The 23,865-nt window shown below is 38.4% G+C and overlaps 1 protein-coding gene across 1 annotated transcript in view; it reads left to right on the forward strand.

Annotated features, from left to right (window-relative positions):
* Positions 1-1,348: 1,348 nt before the first annotated feature.
* The window catches only part of hs6st3a (heparan sulfate 6-O-sulfotransferase 3a), a gene marked incomplete at both ends in the record, with an annotated part of 42,800 nt that continues 20,283 nt past the window's right edge, over positions 1,349-23,865 (forward strand). The window contains one exon of the mRNA XM_081380182.1: positions 1,349-1,872. Within this exon, the coding sequence (XP_081236308.1) occupies positions 1,349-1,872 (524 nt within the window). The remainder of the gene's footprint in view (positions 1,873-23,865) is intronic.

Consider the following 23,865-nt stretch of genomic DNA (forward strand, 5'->3'; position numbering starts at 1 on the left):
GCGCGTGAACTCGACAATCGATTACTTTATAATCGATAAAGTAATCTTTCATATCTTCATATCTTTCACATCTACTGCAGTCAGATTCACTCGTGTTCACTCCGAAGAAATCACTCACATTGGCTGTGCACTTGTAATGACACATCAAGGATGTTAAGAGGCTAAAAGCAGGTTTAAAACTTGCCCCATTGAAGTCAACAGGGTGCAAATTTTAAAAAGAGGATAACACGGTGTAGCCAACACCGATTTTTGTTGTTGTTCTCTGTATTGACAGCACTCAAAATTTACAAAAAAATGAGCTCAATGTTAAAATTGACCGGAGTTCTCCTTTAAGGTTTTACCTCAGATCTTTGTCATTTACCTTACCAGTGCCTTCCCCGCCAGTGGTTGTGAATTAAGCACTGCCACATCCCCTCGATGTGACATTATCAACATAGGAAAGCAACTTATTTGCTTCCAAAAGGTCTATTTAGTAATTACTTTGACCATTTAAGGAAACTCATATGGATATAATGGGAATGAAGCCTAACTCTCCCATTTTACTAGGGCTGACAATTTTGATTAATCGTTATTAATCACATCTAACATAAAAGTTTGTTTATATAATATATCTGTGTAGCCTATGTATACATTCACAATATAAACTTTTTTTGCTAGATTTTTCGCGATTAATCGAATTGACAGCACTACACTTTACCCATATTTCTACATTTGCCCAATTTTAGTTGCTTTTGAATGAAAGATCAGTCAGATAGACCCAATATGAGGCTCTCATCCAATGAACCCACTGACTCGCTCTCTCTCTCTCTCTCTCTCTCTCTCTCTCTCTCTCTAAGAGCAAGTTGCAACAGGAACTCAACTTCTTAAAGCTCATCTCAGAGGAACCCGCATCACAAAGCAGTGCAATAATTCAGCGCTGACCACAGAAGGACGGAACGGATATCTGGATGTGTTTTGCGATGAGTCCGGATCAAATCTGCCCGGCCAAGCCTTACGTTACAATCTATGGGACGAGGACGGACACAATTGACGTCAAACATTAAGAAAATCGGCACTGCAAATGGGTTTTCAAAGAAATGCACTATTTGTTATATCAGGTAGTTTATGAAGCTGTAATTTCCCAGTTTAGTACAATGAGGAAACGCAAGGCTTGTATTTCCTTTCTGTCTTCAATTTTTACGGTCCAACTGACCTTTATGTAACTATGATCTAACTAAAGGCGCTGTGTTCTTGTTCTGTGCCGGATCAGACTTTGCCTGCGAGCATCACCCGTATAAAGCACCTGAAGGACTCATTCAGCGGCTACAGCATCACCAATGGCGTGATCCTCCAGTTCATTGTCACTACAATGGATGATAAATCCAACAAACTCCTTTTAGTTCCTGTTTTGACCGTTTTATTTGTCATGATCGGCTATCAGTACATCTGTCCAGCGGGGAGCACGTCCTGTCGGTTTGGGAATGGAGAGAGTTTTCCCTTCTCCAAATATCCCAGAGAGCCTCCGGATCCGGACGAGGACGGTTCGTTTAGATTCCAGTCCAAATTCAACTTCACGCGCGAAGACCTCGAACGCCACGTGGATTTCGACATCAAGGGAAACGACGTGATCGTGTTCCTCCACATCCAAAAGACCGGAGGAACGACGTTCGGGAGACACCTGGTGCGGAACATCCACCTGGAACGCCCGTGCGACTGCCGCTCCGGCCAGAAGAAATGCACTTGCCACCGTCCCGGGAAAGCGGAGTCCTGGCTCTTCTCGCGCTTCTCCACGGGCTGGAGTTGCGGTTTGCACGCGGACTGGACCGAGCTCACGACCTGTGTTCCTGCGGTGATGAATAAAAAGCAAAAGAAAGATGCGCCATTGAACAGGCGGTAAGTAGCTCACAATAAAAGCGAACAAACGAAATAAAAGTTCATTTGGTGACACTTTAAAATAACTTTCAGCGCCAGTAAGACATCAGAAGTTTAGGAGCGTTGTGTAACACTTGTTTTAACATCTTTAACTCTAGTACCTTTATATATTCAAACTTTTATAAAACACATATATCGGCCACCATATCGGTATTGACTGATATATGTTAATTTTTAATGTTATTGTTATGGGCGTGCAAGACAATTTGGCCGATATAGGAAAGCAGATAATGGATTATTTCATTCAGCTGAGACACTTTAGATGTGCACTGTTCGCCATGATGTTTTTGAATAGCTTGAAATATGATTGGAATCACTTCAGCAGTTGAGCAAATAAAAAATGAAATAATTAAACATTATTTTTTTAAAAATGTAAAAATCGCAGAGCAAGTCAGTCATATAGGCTGCGATTTGGATTTAGATTTGTCAGCCAATATATCGGTTATCGACTTTCAAATATAAAGAATTATCGGTTATCAGCCAAAATTTTCATATCGGTGCAACATTTGTCTGCTACAAATTGAAATATTATTATAATAAGGACAAACAACGCTAAAGTGTTACAACTTACCCCACTACTGGAGTGAGTTGTAACACCAATGTAAAACAAAGATTTGTAACATTTTGTACATGGATTTATTGGGGTAATCAAAATTTAGCCTACCAGAATTCTATGGTCACTTCAATCAAGATATATATATATATATATATATATATATATATATATATATATATATATATAGTGATTTTACACCTTTAACTAATTTCTAACTTGTTAAACTGATGGTGTTACAATTCGCCCTCATGTTACAGAACTCAAATATGAATATAGGCCCGTAGTTGAATAACATTTGCCGCTGATTTGAAAAGCCTATGCATATGTAAAAATGTAAGTTGTTATAAAGTAGTTTTATATCTGCATAGTGTGGAAGCTAAGTATTGGTGACAGAGAATATATCTTATTTTTTTTGTCAATGCTTTGCAATATTTTTGCTAGTGTCATGAGTCTGGATTCTTCACAGTCTAAAAATGATCCACATCTGTGAACATCAGCTCCCTGCAGTGCATGGGCCATTCTGAGTCGTACAGTTTTGAATATGTGTGTGACAGAGTGTGAGACAGCTGTAAATATGTTGCACAACTGCTTATGTCAAACTAAACTAAAAGGGAATGAAATGTCTGTTTTGCACATTAATAAGATTTAAAGGGACAGTTCACCCCAAAATGAAAATTCTGTTATGTACTTAGAGAACAATGAAATTCAGTGTGGTCCAATGTAATTTGGAAAATTTCTTCTTTTGTTTTCCACAGGCAAGAACGGCAAATTATGAATTTGGGTGAACTGTTCCTTTTAAGACTTGTTCATTGATCACAATGAGACAGATTCGTCTTGATGGGCAGGGCCGCTAAACATTTAGGTTGCCTGACCTATTACATGCTAATAAATCCAGTGGGCTGTGGGATACACACCTATTTTTATGTGTTTTGCAGACACATGAATATTCCTTCTCATTAACCCACTCGTCTCAGTTGGCCTTGCAGAGCTTCTTCAAGCATGTTTATGATCGTCTTCTAAAGGGTCTCTTTACCACAGAACATAAATCGATACTCTCAGCTGAGCAAGTCAAAGGTGTTGATCGACTGCACAGGGCTTGTACACTCTTTCATTATAATGTTATTATGGCAAGAACAGCCAAAGTACTGCATTATCAACTGCACGTGATCTGTGTGGCACCCTGTTAAGATCTTGTTTTGAGTTGATTAAATCATTTTTCATTAGTTGCTTCGGCTAAAAAAATGTGCTTGTAGAAATGTTGTAATGCAAAGTGCAGAAGGCAGTGGAACACTATGTATTGCACCGCAGCTTCTCACTTTTCTGAATGCAACAATGGATGTGGTTTCAATTACACGATCGTGTTACGTTGAGAGGTCTACGGCAGACAATAGTGAAAAAAAATCCCATCTGCTTCCACGATTCAGAATATTAATCCCCTCCCCGCACATGCACACACACACACACACACACACACACTGAATCTCTCATCTTCTAAATCCTCTGTTCGTTCGCGATGCCTCGTCAAGCAGGCACTCCAGCATTCAAGCGGATAAAGGCAAAACGAGATGTGATAGACCAAGAGAGATAGCTCTGAGATCCAACTTAAGGCATCATTTTATTGAGTACTTTGTGAAGACAAGTGCTTCTGAAATACACTTCCCCTATAATTATGTATTATTGTGTTGGCATTTGAGATACTGTGTTGTAAGTAAAGATGCAGGAGTGCTGAAAGCATGTTCATTTGTGCATTCACTGGAGAAGACATGACCTGTGAGGTGCAGGCTTCTGTGTGTGTGAGATTGGCCCTTGTGTGTGTATATGCAAAAGACAGCATAAGGCATCAGGCATGTTTGGAAATGGAGCACTACAGGCATTACATTAGCAATGCATGAAGGAGTGCAGCATGTCCTATATACTTTATAGAGACTGCTTGGTATTCTCACAATAGAATCATGTTTTGTTGGTGTCTCCCATTAATATAGCTGCTTCTGAGATATTTAGAAGTCTTGCTGCATTGTCCATTTGTGTTATTTCCTTCTTTAATATCCCTAAGGAAGCAGTGGGAACTTGACAAGAATGCAACAAAGAAAGGAACCTTAAAGCATTAGTTAAATAGGGGTATGTTTACATGAAAACGATGTACTTGTAAAAAGTTTTTCCTTTGCGCTTTTTGCAAATAGACGACAACGTTGTTAAAACAATCCCGTTCACATGGATCTGCGAAAACGACTAAAAACGCTGTATAATGCATGCCAGGCCAGTAGATGGCAATGTCACTTTGTAAAGAAACACTACACGCCTATAGACTGAACATGTAATACACATGCTCATGACGTCAGCGTTTTCACAAATTTTGTAGTTTACACAGAGACAATAACATTATTGTTTTCAAAAACGTGCACTTTGAATCCCGTTTTCAAAAGTTTCAGGCCCCCAAAACACTGTTGTCGCGCAACTAAACGCCCAAAATGCAATAAAAATGGTGTCGTGTTAACGATTCTGCCACCATTTATACATCCTCATGTCATTCCTTCTTCATGTCAGAAACCCTCATATGGAACACAAAGATGTTTTGAAAAATGTTCATACCGATTTAAGTCAGTGGAATAATTTTTATTAAATGGGCAAAACATCAGCTGTTTAATTATTAGTCAATTATAACAGAATTTCAATATTGACAACTCTCGGAATAGTCTTGGCATGTTAACTCTTTCCCCGCTAGCATTTTATTTTTAAGTTGCCAGCCAGCACCAGCATTTGTGACAATATTTTGTTTGTTGTGTGAATATAACAGTGAAAAAAATAAAATAAAATCAAACAAACATTTAAAACACAAAGCTGAAAAATAAAAGACGTGTTTTGTCAAAGACTTAATCTGGGTCAGATTTAGAATAAAGATCAAAAAATGAATTCTTGTAGAACAAGTCCATCAACACCCCCAAAGCTTGCACAGTCGTGTACCTCTTTATGGGTTCGAGATTTCATTCGGTAACGTTTGGTTGTTTTGATTTTATGCCGTTAAATGTGTGCTAATCAGGTTAGCTTACTTGTGCATAAACAACTTGTGTTTGCTCCTTCTGGTTTATGCAGATCTTCGTCTTCACTTGTTTGTGGATCCAGAGATGCTGTACTATTTCAGAAGACCCGTAACAGCGCCCCCTTGGGGTGAGGGGGCGTCACCAGACTATCCTGCCAAGTGCATAGGCTTTCTAGCATTAATATTAGGCAACATTTTAGTTAAGGACAGTCTGTTTCACATAGTCACATTTTGATTGGCACATTTTATGCACAAATTTCCCGCGAAAGTTGTGATTTTTATTTTTTATTTTTTCATGTTTAGAGGGTGTGGTAGATTTTTCTCTAAACCTAACTATCTAGGACTCATCTACAAATCGACGTCCCCGAACATCTACTGTCGGCGTTTAGTCTATCTGGGTCTCGTCTACAAATCGACGTCCCCGAACATCTACTGTCGGCGTTTAGTCTATCTGGGTCTCGTCTACAAATCGACGTCCCCGAACATCTACTGTCGGCGTTTAGTCTATCTGGGTCTCGTCTACAAATCGACGTCCCCGAACATCTACTGTCGGCGTTTAGTCTATCTGGGTCTCGTCTACAAATCGACGTCCCCGAACATCTACTGTCGGCGTTTAGTCTATCTGGGTCTCGTCTACAAATCGACGTCCCCATTCAATAATAGTCACCTAACTAACTTGTTCCCCTAAACTAGCTTACTTCCTAAACTAGCTTCCTGCGCAGGAATAAATCGACAAAGAGACTTAAGCAAATGTCCTTTAAATGCTTTAATCACGGCCAGGAGATCTTCCCGAGCAGTTCTCAGGAAATCTCTCCTAAGAAGCAAGGCCGGAGAATCTCAGACAAATTCCATTGAGAATCCCACCCGAAAACACGGATACAACAGTTTTTATAGAATCGAGAAAACAAATAAGACTAACATGTCACCTTCAATATGATTGGTTCAATTGGTTCAAAAGCCCCAACCTTTTCCCTCTGTCACTGGCACAAGCAAACTCTGTTTTTGTGATTACTAATTACAAGGTTTGAGAACTAGTCACCTGTCTAGTTTCACTTCCCTAATTGTTATTTATACACTCTCAAAGTCACAAGTTTTCCCCAAAGAGTTTGGAAACATTTAAAAGCATATGAATGTCGTTCCTGCAAGAAAAACAAATGTTAGTTGATTAATTAAAAAAATCCATCACAAGGGCTAGTTAGCTGATTATTTCACTGAGTTTGTCACCGGTTACACTTAAGCCTGTTCTAACTTACCATAAAAGGATGCATCTCTGAAACGGGTCACAATAAGTGTGTGTTACTTGTTATGAAACGTGTTTATTTCATGGATATTGATGAGTCGAATTTTGAATATGTAATATTATTCAGTGCTCTGCCATCTGTATTTGCTCAGTAGCTTTCAGTTTAATTGTTATAGTATGTCAATGGCAGGGAAAAAGTTCATAGGTATGACAGTGCTAATGTGTTTGGTCACGGTGGACTATATCCGATACACATGCTGCTACTGATAATACATACACAGTCAGACACACTGCCGTGAGCATGTAAGATACACTGCTGCTGTATGAATAGACATACATAAATCCCTTAGCAGATCTAGGCAAGTGGAGCTGGGGGAGGTGGAGGGTCTCGAGGAAGAGTGAAAACCGAACCAGACTATTTAAATGTTGAGCTAGCAATCTCATTGGCTGCTGAATCAGCAGAGGCACAGTTTCATGACTGAACTAAATGTATACCACCATCTCTTTCTCTACCCCCTTCCTTCCATTTGTGCTAAATCCATTCTACTATCAAACTTGTGTTTAAGCCCCTGTTGTCGTCAGACACTAATCAGAGTCAGCCATCGCTTCCAGCAAGGTATTCTTGAGATGTTTGTAATCTTCGGATTCCTTCAGAAAGATTAGTGCAAGCGAGAGCGGCAATCTCATCATCTGAGTGAGAGATTACCATCCAGATTTATGCAAAGTCTCTGTCTTGCTACCAGTTGTGTGTCCTCCCGCTGCTCCGAGGATCTCTGCCATCAGCTCCCGTGGTTCTATTCTTAATGTGTTTTTTTTATGTCGTGCCCTTTCATCTCTTGAGGATTCAGAGAAAGAGAGGTTTATAATGAAAATTAGGCTGCGATGATACCCATCACTGGCACCAGCACTCCAGAACTGTTTTCAATATGCAAGCATGTCGATTTGTAATACTTAAATTTTTCCAGTTTTTTTCAGCAGAAAATGTTAATTCGCAAGCACATTTATTTCAATCAGTTCTCAGTAACGTTTCCTTTAAGTATCAAACTTTGTCTCTTACGTTTCTTTCAACATTCCCAATGAGATATAGACTACTGTTCAAATAATTCAGGGTGTTAAGACTTTGTAATTTAAAGTCTCTTATGCTCACTGTGATGGCCGCACTAGCAGCCACACATGGAAACAATAACTTACGGTGGTAACTCTTTCATTTGTTTTGAGCACATTACATACTATACAAAATAAATAACTGGACACATGTTTTATTAGTTATTTGACTTAGTTTTCTATTTGGGTGCACTCATTTAGTTAACTTAGTCAATTTAGCTAATTTCAGGTTCTTTCTGTGAAATTAATATCTTTCTCTTTGAGTTACCAGTTCTTGGGGAGTTGCTGCTGGGGGTCTCTGCCTGGCTGGCTGACAGGCAAAAGGACTTTAAATTGACTCTCAGCTGTTTAAGTAGGGGAATGGATAATTGGACTGCGCCATGTTTTCCCACATCATGGGGGTGGCAGAGTATTCCATTTTTGAGTTGTGTTCTTTTCTTTGTTAGTTATATTTTGTTGTTATGATTATTTAATTGATTTATCTTTGGTTCATATCAGGTAGCGTTGGTTTAACATGTGTTGTAGTTATTGTGCTTTGTATATTTATTATGTGTTTTGTGTACCCCCTTTTGTGTCAGAATGGCCTGATCAGCCACTATATAAGTTTTCCCCATGTCTCAGTCTAGTAGGTCTGTTTTGTTTGTCCAGGGCTGAGTCCCAATTCGCCTACTTATACTACAACCTAAAAGTATGTACTTTTTTTGTGAGGAAAAACTACATACTTTTGAGTGTGTAGCAAAAGAGTATGCACGTTCTGGGACATACTTCGATGACGTCATGCAACGTGAACGAGAACGTGGTTGCCTAGTTACGCACACCGCGACTCTTAACAAAACATTTTACATTTCATTCATTCTTATATGTCCAATATAATTTTATTTACTATTCCCATCTTTTTTTCCTCATCGTTTTTTCCACAATACATTTACAATGGCTGTTTCTCAATTCCAAGAACGCAGAGAACGGACTTGTGTTCTCGTGGAGACCGGTCTTGCCAAGCTTCCTTGGAAGAATGAACTCGGAACTGGCCGCAATGACTTCTGGGACACCAGGCGAGTACTAGCTCAAGTCTGCATTCGATGCATCCTCGGTATCAAGAACACATCCGGGTTCTTTCATGCGTCCTCTGTACTTGCGTTCTTGAGAATTAGGTCTGAACTTCGACGGTTATGATGACGTAAAACGAGAACACAAGGACGCAAGATCGCTGAAGAACGCATATTGAGAAACACCCAATGTGTTCTACCAAACTGAGGAGTGAAGCAGGGCGTCGTCGTAGATCAACCAAACGCAGGTCGTTTGTGAGGCGGCTGGTTCTGATGTTCATGTGCAATGTGTGTAACGAAAGCTACTTATTTTCTGAGTTAAAATATTTAAAGTTTATAGTATAACGTTAACTATTGTTTAACGTATTTTATACTTAATTTTATACTTATGTATAATACTCAAAAATACCCCGATGAAAATGAACCATGCTTTTACTATAGTAAAAGTGTAGTAACCATGTTTCTTTGGTTGGACTGATGAAGTTAACATTTGTACAGCCACAGTATTAATGCAAATAAGTCAGTGTGGTTAAATATAACTTTAATTAGGGTTAAACATTTGAATTCTTACACTTAAAAACTGAGGGCGCATCTCCACTGCTGCATCCGACTGCAATGTTTACATCACCATCATCACCGCAAAGCTCCTCCCTACCGCACGCGATGGGTTGTGGGCAATATTAGCCGTTAGAGTGTGCATTGATCTGCACTTCGAATTCTAACCGGAAATAGTAGACCATCCGGGTATCTTTGGAATACTCATTTCAACATACTATGATTTGGGACGTACTAATTCTAGTTTCACATACTATTTAGGACGGATAGTATGCGAATTGGGACTCAGCCCAGGTTGTTCAGCCTATGTTAAGGTTATGTTACCCGAGTTAAGTTCTGTTTAGTTGACCTCTTTTATGGGCCCAGAACTTTCTGTTATTCTATAAATTAGTGTTTTTTTTGTTTTTGTAAATAAAAACCTATATTTTCTTGGAAAACTATTTTCTGACTCCTCATGCCTGCCAGTTTGGTCTCTCACACTCACCAAGGCTGCAATTATTTGATCAAAAATACAGTAAAACCTTTTTTTTTATTACAATTTAAAATATCAGTTTTCTATTTGAATATATTTTGTAATTTATTCCTGTGATGCAAAGCTTAATTTTCAGCATCATTACTCCAATCTTCAGTGTCACATGATCCTTCAGAAATCATTCTGATATGCTGATTTGCTGCTCAAGAAATAGATATAAATGATGATACATCTTGATAAAAAAAAAACTTTGATCAATAGTCTTGGATATAAGTATTAATTTCTTTATAAAAAAAATGTACTCACCCCAAAACTTTGACCAGTTGTATGAATGTAGAGCTACAGTATGCCATGTATGTATAGCATTGTTCAGGTAACTTGGTCTTGAGAAGGTATGGCTGGTCTAGGTAATGAGAATTAGTACATTTACATTTTTGAGTTCATTTTTTGACTGCGCTTATTTTCTTGGCACATCTGAGCATATTTTTAGATATTGTTGAAATCTCTCTAGCAGGAATAATTTGCATATTGCAGAGATCTTACTTTGATTCAGCTATCCTCATAATCATTCACAAAATGGCATGGGCTAAAAGAGTCTTTTCATTGTGCAAAATGAAATATATTTATGATATATATTTTATTTCAATGACTGGACACAAATGTCATCAGGCCAGTCTGAACGATTGTCCTTCTATCACTTGTGACAATAGAATAATAATGGACTGGTGGCACAGCGTACCTTTAAACACTTCGAGACGGCTCATATATTGTAAAGTTTGAAACACTGATGTGGCCACCAATCAACTTAAGAGCCAATGCAGAGAGTGCAGTACATATAGATCTTGATGCCAGAGGTGTGTTGAATCTGGTCCAACAGCCTTTGGGGTTTGGTGCTAGAGCTCTTAAATGCTATCTAGTTTCAGAGTCCTTGGATATGCAAAGTCAGGAGCAAATATATGCATGAACACACTGCTCTCACACACACAACGCCTCTCTCACTCCCTTTGTTAAATTCTCCTTTTACTCCATTTCCAGTCTTGCATCCCCTGGGGTTTCCATCATTTTCCAAGAATAGACTGCACTCAGGTCTGGGATCAGCAATGAGGCACAGTGTACGGGCTGCAGTGAAACTGATATGTGTGTACTACCTAGTCTCAGAGCCTAGGTCTCTCTCACTTTTTCTCTCTCTCTCACTTACACACACAGATGGCTAGTTTTGCTTAAAGGGGTCATATAATGGTACATGCACTTTTACAAGTTGATTGTACTGAAATGTGTGTTGGCAGTGCTTGTACACAAGCATCATAAAATGATAAAAATCCATCCAGTGTTTTTTTTTTAATCTTCTTATATGTTTCCTCCCATCTCAAATCAAGCTTTTCAATTTTGTGACGTCACAAAATCGACGCCCCTCCCACGGATTGACAGCAGCGTTTCAACACAGACCCGCCCTCGCGCCCTCGTGAGCGAGCTGTCAATCATAGCACGCGCCGACGCGCGTTCATTGTTTATACGCTGGAGCACTGTCTATGAGTAGAATGGCGTCTAAGAGATTGTGGTGTTCTGTTCTTGGGTGTAATAATGAACACAGCATCATATTGATGTTCCTAAATCCGTACAGCTGAAGACGCAGTGGCTGAGTTTGTTTTCGAAGGGAATGTTCCCCACGATCAACAGCAATGCTTTCATGTTTGCGCTAATCATTTCACACACCAGACTGCTTTACAAACGAGGTCAGAAAAAAGCTGGTTATTTGCTAAGAAGCTGCTCCTGAAAAAAGGATCGGTACCAACTATTCGTGTTCCTGCTGCACCTCCAGAAGAACTGAAGTGAGTGTAATGTTTTATTGACCTTTTTATATTAATCTTTATATTAATCTTATTAATATAAATTATTAGCGTATCAACAATGACCGCGCCAGTCGGCGCGTGCTATGATTGACAGCTCGCTCACAAGGGCGCGAGGGCGGGTCTGTGTTGAAACGCCGCTGTCAATCAACCATCGTGGGAGGGGCGTCGATTTTGTGACGTCACAAAATCGAACAGCTTGATTTGAGATGGGTGGAAATATATATGAAGATTAAAAAAAAACACTGGATGGATTTTTATCATTTTATGATGGTTGTGTACAGGCACTGCCAACACACATTTCAGTACAATCAACTTATAAAAGTGCATGCACCATTATATGACCCCTTTAAGAAGCACAGTAATGCTAGTTTTCACAAAAAGTTATCTTAAATTCAGTTTATGTACCTTCGCATTGATGAAGTGTTTTCAGTATTTAAATTCAGATTTATGATTTAAAGCTGCAGTCCGTAACTTTTTTGGGTTAAAAATTATCCAAAATGAATTTTTGAGCAAGTACATAACCAGCCAGTGTTCAAAACTATCTGCTTGCCTCGATTCAAAACGGTAAGCTTGTAATAATGTTTTTAATTCCAGTGGTACTGGTGGATTTCCGCGGGAAATTCGAGCATGTCTTTGCGTCATTACGTCACATCTGTCCACATAAAGAAAGAGTCTCGGCTAGTAGGCTATATTGCGTGTGAGGATGTTGGAGGAGGAGATTTATAGCCTTTTCTCACAGCACTTGATATAATTAAACTTATCAATTTGATGGCGGATCCAGAAAGGTTCAAACGACAATCACCAGTGACAACTGGAGATTCACCCTTTGTAAAATGCGAAAACAAGGATGATATCGGAAGGGCATTAAATGTAGTCACGCAATGCTGATGTTGTTAACATTAACAATTTGAGAACAAAGTATAATTTGCACGGTTTGACATGATATGATAAGCGAAGCGATCGTTAGATTTAATCAGCGTGATTTACTGCAATGCTTTTTTTCCCTTTGTTAGAACAAAAGTCGATGTTACTTGTTCAGAACATTTTCCGGTGAAAATTCTTATGTTGGTCATACTTCCAAAAAGTAGAATCTGTGAATGCGAATGACAGTCTCCACACCACCGGCGCGGTGATTGACAGCCGCACATTCTCCTGAAAGCATTGGATTCATCCACGCTGTGCCGTGCCGAGGCACAACCCACCTAAAGTTGATAATTCCGCAAGTAACTGCAATTAGAGTTCTCAACGGGTCGGGTCGGCCCGACAAACCCGACGGGATCCGCGGGTTCGGGCCGGGTTCGGGTCGAAAATATAATCAAATGACTCGGGTCGGGTCGGACCTCGGGCTTGGACCTAATCTTTTCCGCTCAGTAAAAAAAAAAAAAAAAAAAAAAACATTTATTAATCATCGCTGCTGGTCACCGTAAAGAAAGTCTGGCTGCTGCGTGTAACGTGCATCATGGAGAGGGGCGGGGGCAGACCTAACGCCGCTGCGTGCACGCCTTTAGCCTGGAGAAGAAGATGGAGTTGGTGAGAAGTAAACTTGCCGCAGGTGAATTCACCGTCGCTACTACAGCCTATTTATATATTTAAAGTGTATTGTTTCAGTTGTTTGTATTGTTAAAAGGCGTGAACATTAAAGGTTGATTTGAATTCCCGTCTGCTGGTCATGATAATACGTGTATGAGAGAAAAAGAAAAACTGACGCGGCATCGGGCCGCGGGTCGGGTTCGGGCAGATAATTCATGTTTATGTGTCGGGTTACATCGGGTCCGGGCTTTAAAAGCCACGGGCCGGGTCGGGTCGGGTTGTAATTTTCAGGCCCGTTGAGAACTCTAACTGCAATTGCAGATTTCGAACAGAGATGTCGACAAAGAGAAAAAACTACGGACTGCAGCTTTAAGTAGCCTACTAAGATTTAAATTGATCTAGGCCTAAATTATTTTCATTTTAGTGAATCCCTATGATATATCATCATTTAAAACATTCACTCTCTGCCCATTGTGTGCATATGAACATTATTATTTGCTGTCTATAACAGTAGTTTCTCGTGTTAGTGCCAGATGGAGCAGGAATCTCTGAGTGAGTGTTTGGCTCAGGCTTGTTTTTCTAATAGTATCACAGATCAAATTGGGCAGCAGAGAGAGTGTCAGCATCTTTGTGCAGTTTTTATAGTTGAGTGTCAGTCGGGAATCCAGTGCCAACCAGTTGGCATCAGCCATGAGAAATCACTTCCTTTGCAGGCCTATTTATCAGAGAGACAGAAAGACACGGTTTTATACGTGTGTAGGTGGATAGGAGACAGACAGGGAGAGCGAGGGAGGGAGACAAGAGAAACTGATTGTGTGAGAATATATGTTTTGTAGCTTGCCGCAGTTGTATGTTGTGCTTGTTCCTGTCCAAAGAACATCCTTCATCGGTTGCTTACTAAAGGGATCATATCATAAGAAATCAAAATCCTGCACTCTAAAAAATGCTGGGCTGTTTCAACCCATGTTTAGATCAAATATGGACAAACCCAACAATAGGGTTTAAAAATGTAAAGTCACCCTGTAGTCAATCATTTTATCCCTCAAAACTCATCTTTGATCACCAAAAAGTGTTTTTTCCTTAAAAATGTTTTCTTCGAAAAAAAATTCTTCATGCCTTAAAATAGCTTGAATGTAACTCTACACCCTTGCCTTATTTAGTATACGCGGTTCTATGAATATGCAAATTAGCCCCGCCTCCACTCACAGCAGCTCAGAGATCCACTCGTTAATGATCACACATTGATGTGATTGGTTACAAAGTTTGTGACGTCAGAAACCCCAGTAGTTTTTGAGACTGTCTTTTTTTCACTGCAGTTTTAAGGAGAAAATACTCAGCAATGGTGTTGACTTATGAATTTGCATATGGTTTGTCTTAAACCATATTAAAAACACCACATAGGCATATAAACAACATTCAGAATTAGATTTTCACCACAGGGGGACTTTAAAGGGGTCATTGGATGCAAAATTCACTTTTATATGGTGTTTGCATATAAATGTTAGCCTGGCAAGCCTTGTCAAGATGTTGGGTCTGGGAACTCACCATTGGCAGGGCTCAGTCCGAGGGGCGGAGGAATTTTAACCAAAGTATGTTACACACTTTACATGAAGACCCTAAAGAGTCATACCAACTTGTGGAAAATGGGCATCCGATGACCTCTTTAAACCAACGGTTGGTTTGTCCATATTTGTCCCAAACATGGGTTGAAACAACCCAGCATTTTTTAGAGTGTGTGTGTATTCAGAAAAACGAGCATGATGTACTATGACAACATAGTCTAATTTTCAGAACTCAAAACTCTACAGTCAAGAAGTAACCTGCAGAAAACAAAACTTCTGCAACTTTGTGGTGTTACAGATAATAATAACACTGTGGGATAAGAAGCAGGATAGATACTATTATTCCTCAACTTCTCCAGAATTAATATGGGAAAGTTTACCAAACTTTGGGCCAAACAGGGAAAATTATTGTGAGAGCGCACTTCCAAAAACACGCAGATGGAAGTGGAAAGTTCTGTGCATGATCTACTGACGACGCACAAATTATACATACATACATATATATATACACACACACACACACTTTTTAATATACTTTTATCCAAGGATGCATTAAATGGATCAAAAGTAAAAAAAAAAAAAAGATTTTTAAAATAGTTTACATTGTCAAAATATATAGTCAGTAATTTGTCTGTTCAGGAAGCATCAAAATAAAGTGTTAGCAGATATTAATCAGACATTGTTAGGCTACTAATACTCTGTTTAGAGTTAGCTGACATGTAGTTGCAAAATTACTTATAGTTAGTAAAATGTCTAAAGTGGACCATCGAAATAAAGTGTTACCAAAAGTTTTACATGATAACTTAAAAGTTAATTTAGTTTTGTTGTCCAAATGAACTAGACAGTTGAATGATTGATACTTTTAATCACTGTCCCTTCCTTTTTTATATATTTGTACCTGAATAAGTTCATATTTAAGTGCTCTTGTGTTGGCCCTTGTGTTTTGATTGTGACAGCTCCCTAGTGAGCGAATGCTGAAGTCCTGCAGCGATAACCGTTTCAAAACACAAGTAAATAAATAAGCAAGACATTATTAAACCAAACAAAGTCATGAAAGCATGAAGTGTCAAACGTCGGAGTGGAAATTTAAATTCAAGCACAGACTGTTTACTTTGGGGCCCTGGTGGCATTGAACATGAGCATTTCATCGGTCACAGTGTGACAAGCACTTCAGTACAGCTCTCAGAGTCTCATGACGATACCTGAGCCAGAATAATTCATCCACACAGTTATTTACTTCTCTAAACATCAGTGCTAACTTCATCCATGATCTGCACAATGTATAGGACGGATCAAAGGCTAGCATTTTCCTTAAAAGTCATCATGAAATCAAAATGGACAGTTCTTATTTTTAATGGAAAATTGCAGTATTTATTATAAATGATTTATCCATGCACATCATTATTTATTTAATTTAATTCATGTGCCCTCCTCGTAATCTTTAATGGAAATTAACTTCCCTTCCCTCTTGCAACGACATCTCATCTCATCTCTTCTCTGATTACGTGTTTACTGGCGTGAGGGCGGGGCAACCTGTCACTCACATGAGATCCACCAATAGCAAACAACTACCATCCAATCAATAGAGTGCATTAGTGCCCGCCCACTTTTTCGGTGGCGCTGGTTCTGGGAAGTATTTTTTTCCATAAATTTTTCCCATAGTGATTTTAAAGTAGTCTTTGTTAAAGAGTTATGAGCCCTGAACAAAGCCAATCAGCTACAAGGTGAACTACAATCTCATGAAGCATTGCGAACAGCATAATCAAATTAAAAGCGATGTACAAATAAAACAGTTTTTTACAAATATTGATTATATGTATTGTAAAAACAATACATTTTAAATTTATTGCAAAATATGCATATTTATACAAACATTTCAGTGTTTTGAGAGTGTACTGGTTCATGGGAGTGGGCGGAGCTAAACAGCTATTTTGGAGGTGCTGCTTTTTTTGGACTCTCTGATTGGTGTAATTATCTGTAAACATCATGGGTAGTGTAGTTTTTCACCAGGAATTCCTTTGTTAAACTCGATTATTTAAAAATAAACTGAAATAATGCCGGCTGACGGCTTCAACAGAAGCGAATAACATGGATTAGCAACCTCGTATCTTACACTAGGTCTGTCTATAAAGGTTTAGAAGTTATCGTTCAAAATCAATTTCCTTATGGAGAAAATGAATGGAGTTTTTACTTCCGGAACCCGACTGTTGCACTCAGTCCCGAATGTTCCCCATGGACAAAATTGACATTTACATTTGTTCTAGTTCTAGAAGCCGTTTCACAGAATATATTTCACAATAGGGAAGAAAAGACTATCGCAACTTCCGTTTCATGCCAACTTTCAAATCAGACATTTATTGTTTTATGTTATTTTTAATCATTTTGCTTGGGCTTTGCCCCATTCTTGAATTTCTTTGTTTTTTTTAACTGGTTAGCTGTTATACCTCTGTGGTCAAAATGCATATATTTTCCAAACACTCATTACTTCGAGCTAAAGCGAAGAGTAGACGGTGTGCTTTTCCATGTGGATCACAGCGGCACGTCTTGTCTGCAGCTCATACGTAATGATAACTGATCAAAGCAAACCTCCTATCAAAGCCTTTTGTTGGACAAATGAGCTAAATGAGTGAACAAGTGTTCCCCTTATCTGCCCTTTATCTTCTTATTTTTGCATGTGTTGGAACACATTTTTCTTTTGCAGTGTCTTATGTTCCCTCATTAGTTGCTCATTATCACACATATAGTAGGAGGAATGGTAACAATCTTTCCTATTTAAACCTGTATCTGTGGCGAACACATTGTTATCATATGAATAGGGGACACTTTATGACACATAGTTGCTTGTTTACAAACAGCAAATCACAAAACTAAAGCAGACAGATGCACCATAAACAAGAAAGATAGCGGTCCATATTGAGTCAGTCTAAAGGAATGGTGCTATTTGCTCATAATATTTCTGGAAAATTATTATTTTTTTCCTTTAGAAGGGATACTGTTGAAATTTCAGGCCCAAAGTACTGGAGCTGTAATTGTCATTGACATTATATTTTTGCCAGTGCTGTTACGATTAAAATGCTTTGGGTTTGAATGGGGTTGAGGATCAATGCAAACATGTCTAATAAACTTTAACTATAAAATGAATGTCTCTGCATGACAGGGTTGAACAGTAAGTGCAGGGTCAAAGACCAAGATACATTTCTGTCAGTCCATTCAGAACATAATATATATACAGTATATTATATATTATATTTTAATTTCAGTATAAGCCAAATGTGTTTGAAAGACATCTCTTATGCTCACCAAGACTGCATTTCTTTGAAACACAGTAAAAACAGTAATATTGTGAAATATTATTACAATTTAAAATAACTGTTTTCTATTTGAATATATTTTAAAATGTAATTTATTCCTGTGATGGTAAAGCTGAATGTTCAGCATCATTACTCCAGTCTTCAGTGTCACATGATCCTTCAGAAATCACTCTAATATGATGATTTGGTGCTCAATAAACATTTCTGATTATTATCAATGCAGTTTTGCTGCTTAATATTATGTGGAAACTTTGATAAAAGTTTGAAATCTTACTGACCCTAAAGTTGAATGGTAGTGTAGGCCTAACTGTGTAATTGGACATGCAAATTTGATGTTTGTTTTTCATCAGAATATAATTACGTTTTATTATATAATGTATTTTGCTTTACACACTAAACTGATTGTCAGCTGTCAAACACTATTGATTATATCAGTGATCAGTCATGGGGACTCAAATGTCACCTGCTAGGGGTAAAAGTTTAGGACCCAAGGACCAGATGTTTGAAAGAAGACCCGGAGTCAGAATTATAATAAATTGAAGAAAAGTTTTACTGAAGATAGTTTGCAGTTTCATCAGCAGAAGTCAGCTTCAAGACTCACATCAAGGTAATGCGTTCTTTCTCTCAAGGAGAGCTAGACTTTAGTCTAACTGGAAAGTAAGGCTTTAACAAAGAAATGGTCCCTTAAACTATTAGCTTCAATGACCGCTATATGTTTTAACACGTTGTAGACCTTTCTCAAACACAAAACAAGTCCATATTTCATTTCTGGAAGCCGGGCTGAATTAGCAAGCACTGTTACTGCATTCAGATATCAAATACAGAATTACAGATTAAAAAATATGAAAAGAACATTCAGTAATCACACTGGTAACTTCTATAAGAAAGTAAAATCTCCAGAGAAGTCGTTCAACTCATTTGATATTTAGAAGGAAAAATATTGATTAATACGTTGATAATAATCGCTCATTACATATACATTGAAGCAGAAGTGGATTCCCAATCCACCCCTTCAAGCGTTTTGTGAGAATCCCTCAATCAGCTTTTCAGGAGTATCAGATCAGAGTGAATGTGGAATTATTCACCTAAAGCAGCCCGTGTAGCCTGTGATCTCGCGGCAAATTACAAATCTGTTGTTGCCTTGGAGGTTGAAGATTTGAAGTGTTGTTGGGACTGCAGGTTTGATTTCTTTTAGCCCGGATCCCTGGCAGTTGTATCGACTTTTGCCCTCTTTCAGATTAGTTTTAAACTGCTACTCAAGAAGCAACTAGTAAAGTCAGAGAAAAAGTGGCAGAACTGTAATGCTGACATGGTGTCTGTCTATGTCAGTTCTCTTTGGAGTTTGCTAGTTGTGAGGTACAGTAACTGCAACTTTGTATCTCACAATTCTGACTTTTTCCCTCACATTTGCAAGTTTATATATCACAATTCTGATTTAATAACTTGCAATTGTGAGTTTATATCTCTCAATTCTGAGAAGAAGAAAAACTGAATTGTTTTGTCTCAAGATGCACACCACAACAGTAGTTTTTTTTCTAAGGCACATTTATAAAATCTACTTATGTCCTAATTAAAGGCACAATATGTAACTTTTTGCTTCAAAAATCACTATATCTATGTTATATATTTTTTTTGTTGTGTACTTACATTATCCCGACCAGGAGAAATTTGTAATTTAATTCAAAGACACGTCCCGTTTCTTTATTTCTGTTTTGTCGCCGTCAATGGCGTCGTATCCGCGTTGTCCCTGGTTTCCGCTCGTACTGCCATAGCAACCAGAGCCGTCTGATAGTAACCAAAGCGACTGACGCGGACAGCTGTGTAGTTCACAATGTCTATTTGCATGCTGTTGTTGTTGTTTCGTTCAAACATTATGGACCATGGCAAGCAGACTTTGGATAAAAAAAGGAGAACTAAAATGAGAATCAATATCAGCGCGGTGTTTTCGAGATGCCGAGAGCTCCCATAGACAGTATATAAACGAGAGCACCACGTCCGAGACTTCGACCACTCCTACATGTACTTTATTAAACAGGTGAGCACATTTACATAAAACTAATCAATGTTATATAGTTCAACAATGATAAAATGTCAGAATATGATCTGTATGTTATTCTAATGTTGATCTAGTTTACTGCTAGTCTCATACAGACAAACTAACACATTAATTTCAACACATTTAAATGCAGTTTATTGTGCTAGTGTAATGTTAGACCAAGTGTAACAGCGCTGCGTTACCTCACAAGTTTAATTTGTCTAATAAACTGACCTGTGAGTAGTAATTCTGCATGTAGTTCGGTAGAATGAAATGTCCATATTCCTTTTATATCCGCGGGACTCGCGTCGCGTGTTGGGCTGATAGCTGTCTCTTAGCAATCCCGAACTGCTTTATATCACAGTCATGTTAAAAGCATCGATGTATTCAGTCATCCATAAACATTATTAGATCGTCGGCTTGGCGTTGACAACAAGATCCATAATTCTTAGCAAATGTTGCGTCATCAATCTACGCCTTTGTTATTGTAAATAGGTTAGTGACCCCTAGTGGCGAAAAATGCCATACTGTCCGTTTAAACTAAGGTCTGATCCTAGCTTAAACTAAGCCCTCTCTGTGAAACCAGGCCTATAAATCACAATTGCAAACTTGTATCTTGCTATTTTGAAGTCAGAACTGTGAGATAAAAGTCACAATTATTATTATTATAATTTTTTTTATTCTGTGGTGTAAACAAGCTTCTATAGCTTTTAGTCTAATCATCTAGAAATAGTTTTCACCAGTTTTTTTTCAGGGACTCTTGAAAAATGTACTCTACACAAAATAATGAATGGATGAGACTACAGTTAATTATTTATTAGAAATAAACACAGAATTTGTTTTGAGTGGCTTGTTAAGAACATTGCAGTCTGTTAAGGCGGACCCAAACAAAAACATTTTTAAAATCTTATCAGATTTTCTAAATATGAGAGACCACAAACATGACGATAAAAAAACATAGATTTAACATTTTTGTCCCTATAGTGTGTGGAGTGCCACACTTATGTGACAATGAAAGCACACCACACACTAACAGATTGGCAGACGACGGGCAAGAAGACATGTCGATAATCGTGTTTGGACTGCTTATAATAGAAAATTTGCAGGAAAATATAAAAAGGCTTGGATGAAGTCGTGGAGACTTCCGTCTTCCGTCAGCTCGCTTTCTGATTTGGTATCGTTTGGTTCCTCGTCATAATCTACAGAGCGTGCGCGTTTGTCCTCGGGGTTCTCCCCACACAACAGGATTTCTGATCGTAAATAGAGCATGTTTGATATTTACGATTTGAGATCGATGCGGCCCCGACGTTCTTCCGAGAAGATTCAATAACTCACACACATCCCACCATTGGAAAATCTGATACGATAATCTATAGAATCATCAAGATAATCGTGACTTTATAGGATTGTCGGAAGGGGAGAATTGGGCCCAAAATCGGCCTGATTATCTTAGTGTGTGGGTGCCTTTAGTTGCTAAAGGTTGGATAAACAATACTTAAAGAGATATTTTTCCCAATGTATTTCTGAACTAAAATGCTGAAGAATGTTCTTCCATCTCTTTTCCTTACAATGACAGGTATTAGTGATGTCTGTCAAGCTCCACAAAGGACCATAAACATTTGGAGGTTGAGTAAAAAATGGCAGAATTTTCATTTCAGAACTAAAAATTTTAAAACTGCCATTGGATGCTGTAAATTGATATGGTAAAATGTAATGTTTACAGTGTGCCTGTAAAGTGTATAATGCTGTGTGCTCAAGTCAGCATGGCTCTAACTGGCTGCTAAGCAACTCTTGTTGGTGTATAGTTGACAGGCTGCCATCAAGTTTGATTTACTATGCTGCAATTAACAATCACTATCTTGTCCTCCATGCAGTTTTGTGGAAAATGAATATGGTTAGATGTGTAGTGGAAATTGTTCTTGAGTTTGTTGGGTTTTCATAATGAAAATCACAATGCATCTTTTGATATCTGATGGCTTTGTCAAGGGATGCTGCCGACTGCAACTGCAATACACGAGAACCAATTATTAACAGGATGATGACATGGAGAATGGATCTCGAGATGGAGGCGGGAATCAACACCAGTTGCTTGATGAATTCACTTTGATACACATAGGCCTGGTTTCACAGAGTGTCATATTATACCAGAATTAGGCCTTAGATCAGTTAGGACATTTAAGTAGCTTTTATAAACGTGCCTTAGAAAAGAATATTACTGATGTGCATCTTGAGACAAAACAATGGCAGTGACATATTTTAAGATATGTCAGTGCAAGTTACTTTCAGTTGAAACAGCTCAAACTTGCATTTTAGTCTGGGACTAGCTTAAGCCTTGTCTGTGAAACCGGAGATTGATTTCTACTAATAAATAGTAACAAAATCATACACAATTGTCATGATAGCACTTCAGAAAGAGGTCCTCTATTAGCTGGCAGTGTTGTGCATAGGGTGGCCATTTCCATAACACCAAAAAGGAGGACACTTTGTGGCATTTAGTGAGGCAAGAATAATTGCATAGGACTCTGGTGTACTTGCAACTACAGTACAATTTTGTCCATCATATCGATGGTATCATGATACAGCGATTCTGAAATAGCCTACTCTATTCATTTCCAGACAATTTGATCTACGATATATCTTGATGTAGACCCATCTGTAACAGAAGAGGCAAAAAAGTGTTTGTTCACAGTATTTGCATTTATTCAAGACATTGTGATGTCTGTTTCAAAAACTGACCACTGAGATGAACCTGTCTTGCAAAGTGCACAGTGCCTGAAAACATAACATTTCTGGACTTCTGGAAATAACAGAAATTCATAAATAAACAAATAATGAATGCGAAAAAGAAATAAATACACATTTCAGTTCTTCAGAAAGTTCACCCTCTGCAGCAGCTCAGCCGACACCAGCACCTCTAGGGTCATCATGGCCAAATTCGTGCTCTTTTGTCCATTCCAGATTAAATGAGGTCTGACGTTTCGGCATGTTAACGTTATCATGAGCCAGCATGTGGACTCCACGTCTTGGAGGCTTGTTTACGTGTTTAACCAATGATATATCAGATATTGATTTGACACCGCTTTCAGCCAATCATTTGTTTGACCAGAGATCTTACGGCATTAGACGCTATGCTGCTGCATCCCAATAAAGATTCTAGAGCGGGTTTTTTTCAGGCGTATTCAGCGAAACTCCAAAAAGGAGGACAAATGAGTGTCCGGCTTGAGGCTGCGCCGGACGGCGGACAGGGGGCTTAAAATCCGGACTGTCCAGCCAAAATCCAGACGTATGGCCACCTTAGTTGTGCACTACTCTGAACAGAGAATGCCTCCTGAATTTGTATTGAGCAGCTAACAAATTGTGTGCAGAATTTGAATTTGAAATTAAACTGAATTGTGTTCCCCAAAGAACCTTTCAGTGTACAGTTCTTAAAATAAAATAAAATTTCTTAGTACAAAGAACATTTTAATAATCTAAAGAGCCCTTTTCCACTATAAAGAACCTTTTGTGCAATGGAATGGTTTAACCCATGGATGTTAAAGTTTCTAATAAAGAAACTTTATTTTTAAGAGTGTGTGTATAGATGGATGGATAGATAGATAGAATTATGATCATGTGGTATATTAACATCAGTTAGAATTTCAAATAGTATTTCACAC

The sequence above is a fragment of the Scardinius erythrophthalmus genome (assembly GCF_964197995.2).
Source record: "Scardinius erythrophthalmus genome assembly, chromosome: 12".
Classification (NCBI taxonomy): domain Eukaryota; kingdom Metazoa; phylum Chordata; class Actinopteri; order Cypriniformes; family Leuciscidae; genus Scardinius; species Scardinius erythrophthalmus.